This window comes from Theropithecus gelada, chromosome 16 (assembly GCF_003255815.1).
Source record: "Theropithecus gelada isolate Dixy chromosome 16, Tgel_1.0, whole genome shotgun sequence".
NCBI lineage: Eukaryota > Metazoa > Chordata > Mammalia > Primates > Cercopithecidae > Theropithecus > Theropithecus gelada.
This window is the reverse complement of record NC_037684.1, coordinates 3585723-3602673: the sequence shown is the minus strand read 5'-3', so window position 1 is coordinate 3602673 and position 16951 is coordinate 3585723. Positions and strand designations below refer to the sequence as shown.

Genomic DNA, 16951 nt, shown 5'->3' with positions numbered 1-16951 from the left:
CGCCCAGGCTGGAGTGCAGTGGCCGGATCTCTGCTCACTGCAAGCTCCGCCTCCCGGGTTCACGCCATTCTCCTGCCTCAGCCTCCAGAGTAGCTGGGACTACAGGCGCCCGCCACCGCGCCCGGCTAGTTTTTTGTATTTTTTAGTAGAGACGGGGTTTCACCATGTTAGCCAGGATGGTCTCGATCTCCTGACCTCGTGATCCGCCCGTCTCGGCCTCCCAAAGTGCTGGGATTACAGGCTTGAGCCACCGCGCCCGGCCTATTTTTATTATCTTTTAATTCAATTTTTCCACACACTTTTTGAAGTCTCCTCTTAGAATACTGAAGGGTATGTAAAGTTATTTTACACATATATTCTCAATGATTCCCAACCTTTTGTGTGATTAGGACTGGGATGCTGACAGTGACCCCATTTTGCCCCCTCCAGGGGATATTTCTAGCAACTCTCAGACACGGCACGATGGAGCTAAGGCACTTTTGGCAAGCACTTTGGCCATCCGAAGAATCCTCTATACTTTCTCGTTCTTCAATTACTAAAAATGAAATTTCCGAGTTCTTCTTGGTCCATTTTTAAAAACATTTTATATTTTAGAGAAGTTTTAAGTGCACAGCAAAATTGAGCGGAAAGTACAAAGAGCTCACACACATATACTATACACATATACAGCTATGTACTATTATTAATATCCTGCACCAGAGTGGCACATTTATTACAGTCAATAAAGCTACATTGACATGTCATTATCGCCCAAAGTCCATAGTTTATAATAGGGGTCTCTCTTGGTATAGGCTCTGACAAAGTATAATCACATATATCCACCATTATAGCATTATACAGAATTATTTCACTCCCCTAAAAATCCCTCCCCCCCTCATTCCTGGCAACCACTGATCTTTTTACTATCTTTCTGATTGTGTCTTTTCTAGAATTTCAAATAGTTAGGATCATACGGCATGTAGCCTTTTCAGATTGGCTTCTTTTACTTAGTAATACGCATTGATGGTTTCTCCTTGCTTTTTCATGGCTTGATAGATCATTCCTTTTTAGGACTGAATAATATTCCACTGTATAGATGCACCACATTATTATCTATTCCTCCGGTAAAGGGTATCTTAGTTGCTTTCTGGTTTTGGATATTATGAATACGGCTACTATAAACATCTGTGTGCAGGTTTCTGTGTACATATAAGTTTTCAATTTATTTGGGTAAATACTAAGGAGAGCAATTGCTGGATCATAGGTTAAGAGTGTGTTTAGTTTAGTTTAGTTTATGTGTGGCAAAAAACACATAACATAAAATTTACCAACTTAACCATTCTTAAGTGTATGTATATATGTGTAAACATAGTCACAAATCTCCAGAAGTTTATCTCTCTTTCTTTCTCTTTCTTTCTTTTCCTTCCTTCCTTTCTTTCTCTTTCTTTCTTTCTTTCTTTCTTCCTTCCTTCCTTCCTTCCTTCCTTCCTTCCTTCCTTCCTTCCTTNTTCTTTCTTCCTTCCTTCCTTCCTTCCTTCCTTCCTTCCTTCCTTCCTTCCTTCCTTCCTTCCTTCCTTTCCTTTCTCTCTCTCTCTTTCTCTTTTTCTCTTTCTCTCTCTTTCTTTCTCTCTCTCTCTCTCTGTCTCTTTTTTTAGACAGGGTCTCTGTTACCCAGGCTGGAGTGCAGTGGCACCATCATAGCTCACTGCAGGCTCAAACTTCAGGACTCAAGTTATCTCCTGCCTCAGCCCCCAAGTAGCTGGGACTATAGGCATATGCCATCATGTCCAGCTAATTTTAAAAATTTTTTGTAGAGACAGGGTCCCACTATATTGCCCAGGCTGGTCTTGATCTCCTGGGTTCAAGCAATCCTCCTGCCTCAGCCTGCAGAATGCTGGGATTATAGGCGTGAGCTACTGCGCCCAGCCAGAAGTTTTTCATTTTGCAAACTTGAAACTCTATATCCATTAAACCAGCAGTCCCCATTGTTTTTAGCACAAGGGACTGGTTTTGTGGAAGACATTTTTTCCACAGACCCAGGGATTGGGGGAGGATGGTTTTGGGATGATTCAAGCGCGTTACATTTATTGTGTACTTTGTTTCTATTATTATTACATTATAGATTATGAGCCATTATATGGCTCACCACAATGTAGAATCAGTGGGAGTCCTGAGCTAGTTTTCCTGCAATTAGATGGTCCCATCTGGGGGTGATGGAAAATAGTGACAGATCATCAGCCATTAGATTCTCATAAGGAGCATGAAATCCAGATCCTCGCATGCACATTTCACAATAGGGTTCCTATTGTGCTCCTATGAGAATCTAATGCAGCCACTGATTTGACAGAAGGTGGAGCTCAAGTGGTAATGAGAGTGATGAAGAGTGACTGCAAATACAGATGAAGCTTTCCTTGCTTGCTTGACTGCCACTCGCATCCTGCTATATGGACCACCTCCTACCAGGCCACAAGGGGTTGGGGACCCCTGAATTAAATAACTCCCCTTCCCCTCCTCCAAGTCCCTGGCAACCACCATTCTACATTCTGTTTCTATGAATGTGACTACTTTAGATACCTCATATAAGTGGAATAATTCAGTATTTGTCTTTTAAGAATATGTTTAAGAAACTGCCAAACTGTCTGTCAAAGAGTCTGTACCATTTTGCATTCCCATCAGCAAAGAATGAGAATTATTGCTGCTTCACATCCTTACCAGCATTTGGAGTTGCCAGTGTTTTGGATTTTGACCATTCTAAATGGTGTGTGCGGTATCTCATTGAAGTTTTAATTTGCATTTCCCTAATGACATGTGATGTCTGGCATCTTTTCATATGCTTTCAAATAAGATTTGCCATATGTACACTTTCTTTTGTGAATCAGGCTGTTTGTTTTCTTATTGTTCAGCCTTTAAGAGTTCTTTGTATATTCTGGATAACAGTCATTTATCAGATATATATACGTGACATATATATGTGATATATATATATATCACATATATAGATATATTTTGTTGTTGTTGTTTTGTTTTTAAGAGACAGGGTCTCTTTCTGTTCCCCAGGCTGGAGTGCAGTGGCATGATCATGGCTCAGTGCAGCTTCGACCTCCTGGACTCAAGCAATCCTCCCACCTCAGCCACCTGAGAAGCTGGAACCACAGCCTGGATAATTTTTAAATTTTTTTTGTCAAAACCGGGTCTCCCTATGTTGGCTAGGCTGGTCTCAAATTCCTGGCCTCAAGCAATCCTCCCACTTCGGCCTCCAAAAGTCCTGGGATTATAGGTGTGAGCCACCACACCCAACCAGATATGCCTTCTGCTAATATTTTCTCCCAGTCTGTGACTTGTCTTCCCTGATCTATTTTTAATCATTCACTTTAAACTGAAAATATGCTTAGCATTGTATCTAATGAAAAAGTATTTCCAAATCCATATACACTTAAGAGAAAGCATTTAACTCTCAGAGTATGGCTGTTCTCTAGAGCTAAGAGACAGTCTTGCAGGTCTCACTGAAGTAGTCACACATAAAAACACACACACAAAAAACAAACAAATGAAATATATTTCGGTTTACAATGATGAGTTTGGGAACCTCAGCCAGAGTCAAGATTTTAGAAATCTAGCTAGAATTTTTTTTTAATTTTTTTTATGTAATGCTCAAGAGAAATTGAAGGAATCAATCTCATGGACCAGACAGGTCAAGACTTACCTCAGCAATACTGAAAATTTCAAGGGAGGCTTCTAGTATGCTACTCAGTATTCTAGCAATTGCCCTCTTACCACTTACCCGACCTACCTTTCACATATACCCCCAATTTTCTTACCACTGTCTTAGGAATCATTCCTTTAGGGTCTAGAATCCATTCATCAAATTGCTCCTGCAGAGCCTGTTTCCGTGTGTTGGCCACCTTGACTTTGATTTTGTCTATGTGTTCTCTTTGTTTTCTATTCTGTTTAACATTCTCCTTCATCTTGGATACTCTGCAGGATGTAGATGTAGAAAACATGTTGAGTTAATACCCTTGGATTTGATCCAGATTGAAACACAGGAATTCAGACTCTCTTTGAAAATGTTTGCCTGTCTTTTCTCCATAAAATCTTTGATTCAGGCCTGTAGAGAACCCTTCTTCCACAAGCACTTATTGAATTTGGCATTAATCATACAGTACTTTCTACTATTTGACTTTTTATAGAGGTAGGCCTTATTTTACCCAACTAAATACTAGACTTAAGAAGTATTGGTAGGAATGTAAATTAGTACAACCATTGTGGAAAATGGTAGGGAGGTTCCTTAAAAAACTGAAAACAAAATTACTACATGATCCAGCAATCTTATGTCTGCATATTTACCAAAAAGATTTGAAATCAGTTTGTCAAAGAGATGGCTGCACTTCCATGTTCACTGTGGCACTCTTCACAATAGCCAAGTGATAGAACCAACCTAAGTGTCCTCCAACAGACAAATGGATAGAGGAAATGTGGTTTACAAATACAATGGAGGGACCAGGCGCAGTGGCTCATGCCTGTAATCCCAGCACTTTGGGAGGCTGAGGTGGGCAGATCACGAGGTCATGAGATCGAGACCATCCTGGCTAACATGGTGAAACCCCATCTCTACTAAAAATACAAAAATTAGCTAGGCGTGGTGGCACACGCCTGTAGTCCCAGCTACTCGGGAGGCTGAGGCAGGAGAATGGCATGAACCCAGGAGGCAGAGCTTGCAGTGAGCCGAGATTGCGCCAGCCTGGGTGACAGAACAAGACTGTTTCAAAATAAATAAATAAATAAATAAACAAACAAACAATAAAATAAATAAAAATAATATTAATAAAAATAAATAAATAAGTACAATGAAATACTATACAGCCTTAAAAAAGGAGGAAATTCTGTCATTTCTGACAGCATGAATGGAATTGGAGAACATTATGCTAAGTGATAAAAGACAGGCACAGAAAGACAAATACCACAATTTCTTACTTATTTGTGCAATATAAAACAAACAAGCGCATAGAAGCAGAGAGTAGAATGGTGGTTACAGAGGCTGGGAATGGGGGAAATGGAGAGATGATTGTCAAAGGGTATAAAATCTCATTTACACAAGATGAATAAGTTTTATTGTACATTTCAAAATTGCTGAGAGTAAATTTCAAATGTTCTCACCACAAAAAAAGGATATGTATTTGAGGTGATAGATATGCTAATTTGTTTGATTTCATTGTTTCACATTGTATTCACAAATTATAACATCACTTTGACCTTGTAAATGTATATAATTATAAGATATTGATTTACAACTTAAAAAACAGGAAGTAAAAACAGCTCTAGAAGCTGCTATATATACTGAAAAGACAAGGTTGGATGCAGTAAGGCCTTAGGGTAGTGAACTTCTCTCTTCCCTGGACACAGAAATCATCTGAAGGGATTGATTTCAGGTGTTGGGAACAGGTCCCCAAATCTGGCCATAAACTGGCCCCAAAACTGGCCATAAGCAAAATCTCTGCAGCACTGTGACATGTTCATGATGGCCATGACACCCACGCTGAAGGTTGTGGGTTTACTGGAATGAGGGCAAGGAAACCTGGCCCACCCAGTGCAGAAAACCACTTAAGGCATTCCTAAGCCACAAACAATAGCATGAGTGAGCTGTGCCTTAAGGACATGTTCCTGCTGCAGATAACTAGCCAGAGCCCATCCCTTTGTTTCCCATTTTAGTTAATCTATAATCTATAGAAACAATGTTTATCACTGACTTGCTGTCAATAAATATGTGGGTAAAACTCTGTTCCAGGCTCTCAGCTCTGAAGACTGTCAGCCCCCTGATTTCCCACTCCACATTCTATATTTCTGTGTGTGTGTCTTTAATTCCTCTAGCGCCGCTGGGTTAGGGTCTCCATGACCAAGCTGGTCTTGGTAAATGGCGCGCATACATGGGGCTGGAACCCGGGTTGAAGGGTTGCTGGAGCGACAGTTGAAGAATGTGGAACTAAGCTGGAGGACACCTGAATACTCTTAAGCAATCCCCATGGTGAGTAAGAAGGGGAGCTCGGAAGCATCAGGGTAACAATGGGACAAGTGTGGGCCCTGGTTCATTCCACCTTGGAACCTTTTCACACTGATGATGAGGAGGAAGGAAAGTATAAAGAAGTAACAGGGCCAGGGGCAGTGGCTCACTCCTGTAATCCCAGCACTTTGGGAGGCCGAGGTGGGCGGATCACGAGGTCAGGAGATCGAGACCATCCTGGCTAACACAGTGAAACCCTGCCTCTACTAAAAATACAAAAAATTAGCCGGGCGTGGTGGCGGGCGCCTGTAGCCCCAGCCACTTGGGACACTGAGGCAGGAGAATGGCATGAACCTGGGAGGCGGAGCTTGCAGTGAGCCAAGATCGCACCACTGCACTCCAGCCTGGGAGACAGAGACTCCATCTCAAAAAAAAAAAAAGAGGTAACAGAAGAGGTGACAGAGCAGTTTTGTTGGCCAGCTAAAGTTAAAGCAGCAAAGGAGGGAGAGGTTTGTTCCTATCCTTCCGCATCCCCTCATTATTGTGAAGAAAAAGGGTGGCCTGACCCTCCAGATGTTTCTTTTCTGGAGGACACTGGGCAAAAAGTAGTTGCCCCACTGACTGTTTGAGCAGTGGCTTGAGCGACCACTCTCAGTTCTATTCAGGCAGGAATTCAGCAAGCTAGAAGAGAGGGTGATTTAGAGGCCTGGCAGTTCCCTGTTAGGATACACCCCCGAGATCATCAGGGAGATATAGCTACATTTGAGCCTTTTCCTTTTTAATAACTCAAAGAATTTAAACTAGCTATTAATCAATATGGACCAGGTTCTCGTTTTGTAATGGGACTGTTAAAGAAGGTTGCTGTCTCCAGTCAGATGTTGCCAGTGGGGACAATAGGATTACTTCTAGGCAGGTCTAGATTAAAATTTAAAAGGAGTGCAAGTACATACAGGAGTCATTGATTCAGATTACCATGGGGAAATTCAAATTGTTGTATCTACTTCTGTTCCCCGGAAAGCAGAGCCAGGAGAGCGTATAGCACAGCTCCTGATTGTGCCATATGTGGAAATGGGGAAAAATGAAATTAAATGAACAGGAGGATTTGGAAGCACAAATAAACAAGGCAAAGCAGCTTACTGGGTGAATCAAATTACTGATAAATGTCCTATAACTATCCAGGGAAAGAAATTTAAAGGTTTGGTAGATACGGGAGTGGACATTTCAATCATTTCTCTACAGCACTGGCTGTCCACATGGTCAATTCAACCCGCTCAATTTAACATAGTTGGAGTTGGTAAAGCCCCTGAAATATATCAAAGTAGTTATATTTTGCCTTGTGAAGGGCCCAATGGACAACCTGGGACTGTTCAATCAATTATAACTTCTGTACCTATAAATTTATGGGGAAGAGATTTATTACAACAATGGGGAGCACAAGTTCTAATTCCAGAGCAATTATATAGCCCACAAAGTCAACATACAGCGTATGAAATGGGGTATGTCCCTGGTGTAGAACTAGGAAAAAAATTGCAAGGTTTCAAGGAACTGCTTCAAGCGGAAAGACAAAGTTCCCACCAAGGTTTAGGGTATCATTTTTTATGGTGGCCATTGTTAAGCCTCCAGAATCTATACCTTTAAAATGATTAACAGATAAGCCAATTTGGATAGAACAATGGTCACTAAGTAAAGAGAAACTGGAGGCTTTGAAGGACTTAGTTACTGAACAATTAGAAAAAGGACACATAGCTCCAACATTTTCCCCTTGGAATTCTCCAGTTTTCATAATTAAGAAAAAATCAGGTAAATAGAGAATGTTGATTGACTTAAGAGCCATTAATTCAGTTATACAACCTATGGGGACATTGCAGCCAGGACTGCCTTCTTCTGCTATGATTCCAAAACATAGGCCTTTAATAGTCATAGATTTAAAAGACTGTTTCTTTACTATCCCCTTAGCTGAGCCAGACTGTGAAGAGTTTGCATTTACAATTCCTGTGGTAAACAACCTGCAGCCTGCTAAGCGTTTTCATTGGAAAGTGTTACCATGAGGCATGTTGAACAGTCCAACAATTTGCCAAACGTATGTAGGGCAAGCAATTGAACCTACTCATAAAAAATTTTCACAGTGTTACATTATTCATTATATGGATGATATATTTTGTGCTGCCCCTACTCAAGAAATATTACTCCAATGTTATGATCACTTGGAAAACTTGATTTCTTGTGCCAGTTTAATTATAGCTCCTGACAAAATTCAGACTTACTCCTACTTGGGGACCTTAGTAAATGACACTACAATAGTGGCACAGAAAGTAACCACATTTAGGGATCAATTGAAAACATTAAATGACTTTCAAAAATTACTAGGGGACATTAATTGGATACGACCTGCTCTAGGCATTCCTACTTATGCTATAAGTAATCTATTTTTCTATCCTTAGAGGAGATCCCAGTCTCACTAGCCCTCGGCAATTAACAAAGAAGGCTAAGGCAGAGTTACAGCTGATTGAAAAGCAAGTCCATAAGGCGCAAATAAATGGAATAGATTCAGAGAAGACTCTAGATTTGCTAATTTTTTCAACTCAGCATTCGCCTGCTGGTGTTATTGTTCAAGAGCAAGATCTTATAGAGTGGCTTTTTCTTCCACATACTGATTCACAGACTCTAACTCCTTATTTGGATCAAATTGCCACTATTATAGGAAATGGGAGAACTCGGATTGTTAAATTACACAGATATAATCCTGGGAAAGTTATTGTCCCTCTCATGAAGGCACAAATACAGCAAATACAGTAAGCTTTTATAAATAGTGTTTTACTTGTCAAATCCATTTAGCTGAATTTGTGAGTATTCTCGATAACCATTTTCCTAACACAAATTGTTTCAATTTTTGAAATTAACTAATTGGATTCTCCCTAAAATAACTAAATTTAAACCAATTGAAGATGCTGAGAATGTTTTTACAGATGGGTCTAGTAATGGTAAAGCTTCTTATTCTGGGTCGAAAGGTAAAGTTTTCCAGACTCCCTATACTTCAGCTCAAAAAGTGAAGCTTGTAGCTGTAATTGAGGTATTGACTGCTTTTAATATGCCTATTAATGTGATTTCTGATTCTTCATACATGGTTCATTCCACACAATAATTGAAAATGCTCAGTTACAATTTCATACAGATGAACAACTGATGACTTTATCTACCCAATTGCAAGCAGCAGTTAGGAGTAGAATGCACCCTTTTTACATCACTCACATTAGGGCTCATACACCTCTTCCAGGACCTTTAACTGCAGGGAATCAAATGGCTGATCAACTAGTTGTTACTGCAATATCTAATGCTAGACACTTTAACAATTTAACCCATGTTAATGCCTTTGGTATCAAACACAGATACTGCATTACCTGGAAAGAAGCTAAAGTTATTATCCAGCGATGCCCAACTTGCCAAATGGTGCATTCCTCATCTTTTACAGGAGGAGTTAATCCTCGAGGATTGGAACCTAATTCTATTGGTAAATGGATGTCACACATGTTCCCTCGTTTGGGAGACTAGCTTATGTACATGTATGTGTGGACACCTTTTCTAACTCCTCTGGGCTACATGCCAATCAGGAGAGTCTTCTGCCTATGTTAAACATCACCTTTTGCAGTGTTTTGCAGTACGGGCATTCCAGCTTCTATTAAAACACACAATGCCCCAGTATATACTAGTCAAGCTCTAGCTACATTTTTCTCTATATGGAATATTAAACACATTACTGGCATCCCATATAATTCTCAAGGACAAGCCATAGTGGAAAGAATGAATCTCTCCCTGAAACAGCAATTGCAAAGCAGAGGGGGAAAAATAGGGACTATGGGACACCACAGATGCAATTGAATCTAGCATTATTGACTTTAAATTTTTTTAGCCTGCCTAAAGGCCAGATGCTATCAGCAACTGAACAGCATCTACAGAAACCAGCTGCAAAGACAGAAGCAGAACAACTGGTTTGGTGGAGGGATCCGATAACAAAAAGTTGGGAAATAGGTAAAATAATAACTTGGGGTAGAGGTTATGCTTGTGTTTCTCCAGGACTGAATCAATAGCCAACTTGGGTGCCATCGAGACATCTAAAGCCTTACTATGAGCCAGATGCCCAGAAAGAGGTTTTGGGAAGATCCCAAAGACTCACCAGTTGCAGACATGTCAAGACTGACACTGAGGAGGACCCTAACTGTCAAAAGCAACACCCATCGAACACAACCACCTACCTGGGGACAGATCAAGAAGCTGTCACAGATGGCAGAAGAAAACCTGAGGAAAGCAGGATAACCAGTCACGATGAGTAATTTAATGATAGCTATGATAGTGGTGATCACCATTGCCATGAGTATTCCTTCAACAAGGGCTGATGCAGAGAACAATTATACTTATTGGGCATATTTATCAATCTTGGCTGGCAATAATGCCTAGACGTAATCACTCTATGGCACAGTTACACATGCTTTCTGGTCTCAGTATTTACCATAATGAATCTGCTCCTATAATTGAGGCATGCCACCCTCAAAAACCTATTTGTAAACAGAATTGGACCTGGCCAGAGATAATGAATGTACTTGTTTGGGAAGATTGCATTGCAGAACAGGCAGAGGTACTGCGCAACGATTTGTATGGGATCATTATTGATTGGTCCCATAAGGGGATGTTTAGCTTGAATTGCATCTCTCAGTTTGCGTGCCATGGCCACACTATGTTCAGCTGGTCTAAACAAAATGGTCAGATGGTAGAAATGGTAAGAAGTATGGCAAGAGTTCCTATTATCTGGAAACATGGCCGTATAGTGGCACCTCAACCTCAAATGATATGGCCCATTGTAGGAGCTAAACATAAGGACTTGTGGAAACTATTAATGGCTCTTAATAAGATCAAAATTTGGGAAAGAATAAAAAACATCTAGAGGCCGGGCGCGGTGGCTCAAGCCTGTAATCCCAGCACTTTGGGAGGCCGAGACGGGTGGATCACGAGGTCAGGAGATCGAGACCATCCTGGTGAACATGGTGAAACCCCGTCTCTACTAAAAAATACAAAAAACTAGCCGGGCGAGGTGGCGGCGCCTGTAGTCCCAGCTACTCGGGAGGCTGAGGCAGGAGAATGGCGTGAACCCGGGAGGCGGAGCTTGCAGTGAGCTGAGATCCGGCCACTGCAACTCCAGCCCGGGAGACAGAGCGAGACTCCGTCTCAAAAAAAAAAAAAAAAAAAAAAAAAAAAAAAAAAAAAAAAAAAAAAAACATCTAGAAGGACACTCTACAAACTTGTCTTTGGATATTGCAAAATTAAAAGAACAAATATTTAAAGTATCCCAGGCACACCTGATCTTAATGCCAGGAACTGGAGTGCGTGAAGGAGCTACAGATGGATTAGCAGCTATTAACCCATTAAAATGGATAAAAACACTTGGAAGCTCTGTGATTTCAATGATGATTGTGCTTTTAATCTGTGTTGTTTGTCTTTGTATAGTCTGCAGATGCAGATCCCGACTCCTACAAGAAGTAAGTAGCTCACTGTGATAAAGCTGCCTTTGCTTTTATCGTCTTACAAAAACAAGAATGGGGAATATGTTGGGAACAGGACCCCCAAACTGGCCATAAACAAAATCTCTGCAGCATTGTGACATGTTCGTGATGGCCATGACGCCCACATTGAAGGTTGTGGGTTTACCAGAATGAGGGCAAGGAATACCTGGCCCACCCAGGGCAGAAAACCACCTAAGGCATTCCTAAGCCACAAACAATAGCATAAGTGATCGGTGCCTTAAGGACATGTTCCTGCTGCAGATAACTAGCCAGAGCCCATCCCTTTGTTTCGGCCCATCCCTTTGTTTCCCACTTTAGTTAACCTATAATCTATAGAAACAATGCTTATCATTGGTTTGCTGTCAATAAATATGTGGGTAAAACTCTGTTCAAGGCTCTCAGCTCTGAAGACTGTCAGCCCCCTGATTTCCCACTCCACACTCTATATTTCTGTGTGTGTGTCTTTAATTCCTCTGGTGCCACTGGGTTAGAGTCTCCACGACCGAGCTGGTCTCGGCATTCATGTCTAGGGTGGAAGCCTAGAAGATGCATTTATAACAAGCATCTCAGGTCATTCTGATGCCTTGGATCAAACTTCTGAGAAATCTGTCTAGGAGTATATCTCGGCTAACTGCCTTTATCTAGCCAAAGCCACATGCTTTGCCAGCCACTGCTGAAGTCCTGAGCATGAGTTACCCTTGCAGCCAGAACTGCATCACCCAGGTTGAGAATGGGGGAAAACTGTGCTTTTAATTGTACCTATGTGCATCACTCCTATTAGCACTCCAAAAACCCCAAACTGGTTTTGATTGAAATCAAATAGAATGGCTCAGAATAATAAAAATAGTTGTTGGTTTCAAGTACAATTTTTTCCCAACAATGTTGGAGGCAAGTCTTCATCTTTCAGAGAAGAAAGACTAAGACAACCTGACATATTTTAAAATGCAAAAAGATTTTCAGTGGGAACTGGTAAATTGGATACATCTGATAACCCAAAGAAACTACTAAAATCTAAGTCATTACCTTATGCCTACATAAAGCCTTCAAAATTCTCTAGAAAAACAAGTATTCAAAAATGAAATTTGAAGTTTGAAAATAAAAGCAGACAGGCAGTTTAATAGTATAGAAGGAGCTGGTTGTGAACTGCTGGAAGATTAGTATTTTGTTTTTATTTATTTATTTATTGTTTTGAGGCAGAGTTTCGCTCTTGTTGCCCAGGCTGGAGTACAGTGGCACAATCTTGACTCACTGCAAACTCTGCCTTCTGGTTTCAAGCAATTCTCCTGCCTCAGCCTCCCAAGTAGCTGGGATTATAGGTGCCCACCACCACACCTGGCTAATTTTTTATATTTTTAGTAGAGACAGAGTTTTACTATGTTGGCCAGGCTGGTCTCGAACTCCTGACCTCGTGATCTGCCCACCTCGGCCTCCCAAAGTGCTGGGATTACAGGTGTGAGCCACCGCACCTGGGCTTAACAAGTATTTTAAAGGAGTGCTAAGTTTCTCTGATGCAATTACTAACCAACCAAATCTCTACCGCTCAGCTCTCAGAACTCCCAGTCCCTTCTTCTGCTTGTCTCCCCTTCTGCTATTTATCTGTTTCATCCTCTGCTCCTTTTTTCTTTCCCCCTCATCTCTAGCTAGGATTCGTCTCAATTTCTGTCTTCATTCCTCTGTGGCTCTGTCTTCTATATCTGTGTTTTTCACCCAGCTCTTTGAAATTATTCATTCATGCACTCACTCACTAAGCCACTCACTCATTCATTACATAAATATTTATTGGGCACCTACTATGGATTCTGCCATTATAAAGCTTAGGGTCCAATGGCAGAACAGATAAGTAAACGATATTTTAGGGTAAGTACTGAGTGTCTCCAGATTCTCATGTGACACAAAAATGAATTCACAAAATTGGTTTTCTGTCATTTTCCCATGTGCTTGAAATATTTTACTCCCTCTCTTTGCCTGACTAGATCCTCCACATGCTTTAGGTCTCACCTCAGACATCATTTCCTCCCATTTATTGATGTCCATAACTAGACATAAAATATAGTTTTGTGCTTCTGGGCCCCTGTACATGAGACTCAAAATATAATCCAAATGGATTTTAAATTGATTGTGTCACCCATTCAGGGAATTAATAAAATTTGTCTTCTGTAGCCTGCATTATCTCACGAAGATGTTTACATTAATCCAGAGAATTCTAAAGGATCCAAAACTCTTAATTTGGGCAGTACAGGGCAGACATAACCTATAAGCAGATTCATTCTAAGTATAAGCAGACTGGAAGGGAAGAAAAACTGCATTACGTAAACAAAAATAGTCATAAATTCTTCCCATTCCTGTATGCATGTCTCTATGAATGCAACATAATTTTGCAGCTCCTCCCATGAAGAAGTGGAGTCTCTTCCTGTACTCCTTGTGTCTGCCTCTGGCCATGTGACATGCTTTGGCCAATGGGCCATTAGAAAACAGAATGTAAGCAGAAAGTTGAAAAGTACTTGAACACTGGGGCTTGCCCTCTTTTATTGAACTTGGGAGTCCTTCCACTACAATACCATCAAAGAAATGAGCAAGGGCTCGCCTGCTGGATGATGATCCAGTTACTTCCATTGCTTTTGCAAAGAGTCTGCCAACCACTACAAAAGTAATTGAGGTCATCACTTTTGGTTGTTATTCTGAAAGTAAAGGGATATCATTGAAAGATTTCATCTTACTGTATTGCATGAGTGAGTCCAATTGATACCATGTGGAACAGAGATGAGCCATGAGCCCAGCTCAAAGTTACCAATTTACAAAATCATGAGCAAATAAATGCTATTGCTTTAAGCCATGAAGTTTTGGAGTATTTTGTTATGCAGCAAAAGTTAACTAATAAAACAGTTTTCCCACATGAATGAGTGTTTCGAGATCTTTTAAAGAAAAGCACAATATCAACCTGATTAAAGAGTAGAAGCAAAAATGCTTCCCCACCTAGTTATGACAATCCAAATTCTAACCATCAATTCAAGCTGTATAAGGAAAATCTTCTATTTACAGAAATATTTGCCTAGATTATATCAAAAGTGAAAGTTGTATTACATCAAAATTGGTTCTAATCAGCTTAAGTGGGTAACTGAACATGAACTTTGAGTGACCTCAGTATACCAGATCATTGCTACACCTAACTGAAGACTCTTTCTTGACCACTAAAAACTGGGACTTGTTTTAATCAATCATGTACAGACCTATGGACTCACTCTGTCCTATACAATGTGATAAGTTTTTAGTTCTTATAAGTATAGCTATTATAAAACAATTAAAAGCCCCTGAATTTTCCCCTTCCACAAACCATTCAGTGAAGTCTTCACTGGTATATATTCCTTTGCCTGGAAAGTTAATAAACTCAGTGTTTGTTTGTTTGAAGGTGTTTTTAAGCTCTGGTGGTCTTAGTTTCACAAAGCTAAACTGAATTTCTTTCTTTCTTTTTTTTTTTTTTTTTTTTGAGACGGAGTCTCACTCTGTCGCCTAGGCTGGAGTGCAGTGGCGCTCGGCTCACTGCAACCTCCACCTCCCAGGCTCAAGCGATTCTTCTGCCTCAGCCTAATTGTTAAATACTTTTTTAACAATTTTTAAATTGTCCTCCCAACATGCTGGAATTACAGGTGTGAGTCACTGCACCTGGCAAGGATATATTCTAAGGACGAAAAAGCTGCAAATAAATGTAAGGCCTTGTTTAATATTTTTATTAGTAGTAAGCTTGTTGGTATTATTATTTTGAAGCTTTTTTTTTTTTTTTTTAGACAGAGTTTCACTCTGTCACCCAGGCTAGAGTGCAGTGGTACAATCTCTGCTCACTGCAACCTCTGCCTTCCGGGTTCAAGCAATTCTCCTGCCTCAGCCTCCTGAGTAGCTGGGATTACAGGCACACGCCACCACACCCAGTTAATTTTTGTATTTTTAGTAAGATGGGGTTTCACCATGTTGGCCAGGGTGGTCTCGAACTCCTGACCTCAGGTGGTCCACCCATCTCGGCCTCCCAAAATGCTGGGATTACAGGCTTGAGCCATCACGCTGGGCTATTTTGAAGTTTTTATGTAAACTGCAGGATAAAACAAATCAGTAATTATGTCAATATCATTAGGAACCAAGATTTTTTGTGTAAGATAGAAGGAAATACAGGCTGGGCGTAATGGCTCACACTTGTAATCCCAGCACTTTGGGAGGCAGAGGTGGGTGGATCACGAGGTCAGGAGTTCAAGACCAGCCTGGCCAAGATGGTGAAACACTGTCTCTATGAAAAATACAAAAATTAGCCGGGTTTAGTGGCGGGCACCTGTAATCCCAGCTACTCAGGAGGCTGAGGCAGAGAATTGCTTGAACCCAGGAGGCAGAAGTTGCAGTGAGCCAAGATCACGCCACTGCACTCCAGCCTGGATGACAGGTGACAGAGCGAGACTCTGTCTGAAAAAAAAAAAGGAAAAAGGAAATGCAAATATCAAAGAAATTAGATAAAGACCCTGAAACATTACATTTAATATGCAACTGTCAATATTAACTCATTTTTAAAATTATATATTTCTTTTCTCAGCACAGCGAATTTTAATGTTTCCCTTTTCCAGGAGGAGAGGTTGCCCTATCCACTTTTGAAGACACCCCAAAGATTGTCTGGCAGTTTGGTGCAGAAAGGATTTGGCCCAATCTTGTGCTGGCTAGGATACAGAAAGGCACGTAAAGTTTGTGGCTCAAAGTCCACCGGGCTGGAGTGGGGCAGAATGTGCACAGGGAAGTGGTCTGGGAGAGACTTGTAGGAGTGTGGGCTTGGGTTCCTGTGACAGAGGTAGTTAGTTGGTCCTGGTGGACCAAGGCTGGGGTGGCCAAGGGGAGCCTGAGCCCTCTGGCTGGGAGGACGCTCCTGCAGTGGCCCCTGTCTAGGGGAGCTAGTTCACCAGCTCACTGCTTTCAAACCACAACTGGATCTCTTTCTGACCCCTTACCCTGAATAGCTGGTGTGAATGATATTCCTGCTGATGTGGACGTCGATGAAGTCTCCGCATATGGTCACAGAGTCAGCCTCAGCCCTGTCAGTGTATCCTATCATGGCCCTCGAGGCATGGATCACATTGTACCCTTCCCAGACCATGGCCATCAACAGGCCTGAAGCTCACATAGCTAAGGAGAGCTGGGTAGAAGGGCTTCCTTCGCAGGTCCCAGTAGTGGTCAGCAAGGACGCTTTCCAGTGGGCCGCAGGATCTTCATCCCTACCAGCTTGAATCCCTGCCTCCAAAGCACTGGATCACATCCCTAACAGACTGCCACAAGACCCCATCTGGCTTCAGTGAGACCAGGGTCCACTCCTGGATCAAGAAGTGGGCAAGGGATATGAACAGACATTTCTCAAAAGAAGACATGTGTACAGCCAACAGACACATGAAAAAATGCTCGT

The 16951-nt window shown here is 41.3% G+C and overlaps 1 protein-coding gene across 1 annotated transcript in view; it reads right to left on the bottom strand.

Annotated features, from left to right (window-relative positions):
* Nucleotides 1–16951, bottom strand: part of EFCAB5 (EF-hand calcium binding domain 5) — a 181928-nt gene that overhangs the window by 119463 nt on the left and 45514 nt on the right. The window contains exon 5 of the mRNA XM_025363693.1: nt 3798–3954. Within this exon, the coding sequence (XP_025219478.1) occupies nt 3798–3954 (157 nt within the window). The remainder of the gene's footprint in view (nt 1–3797; nt 3955–16951) is intronic.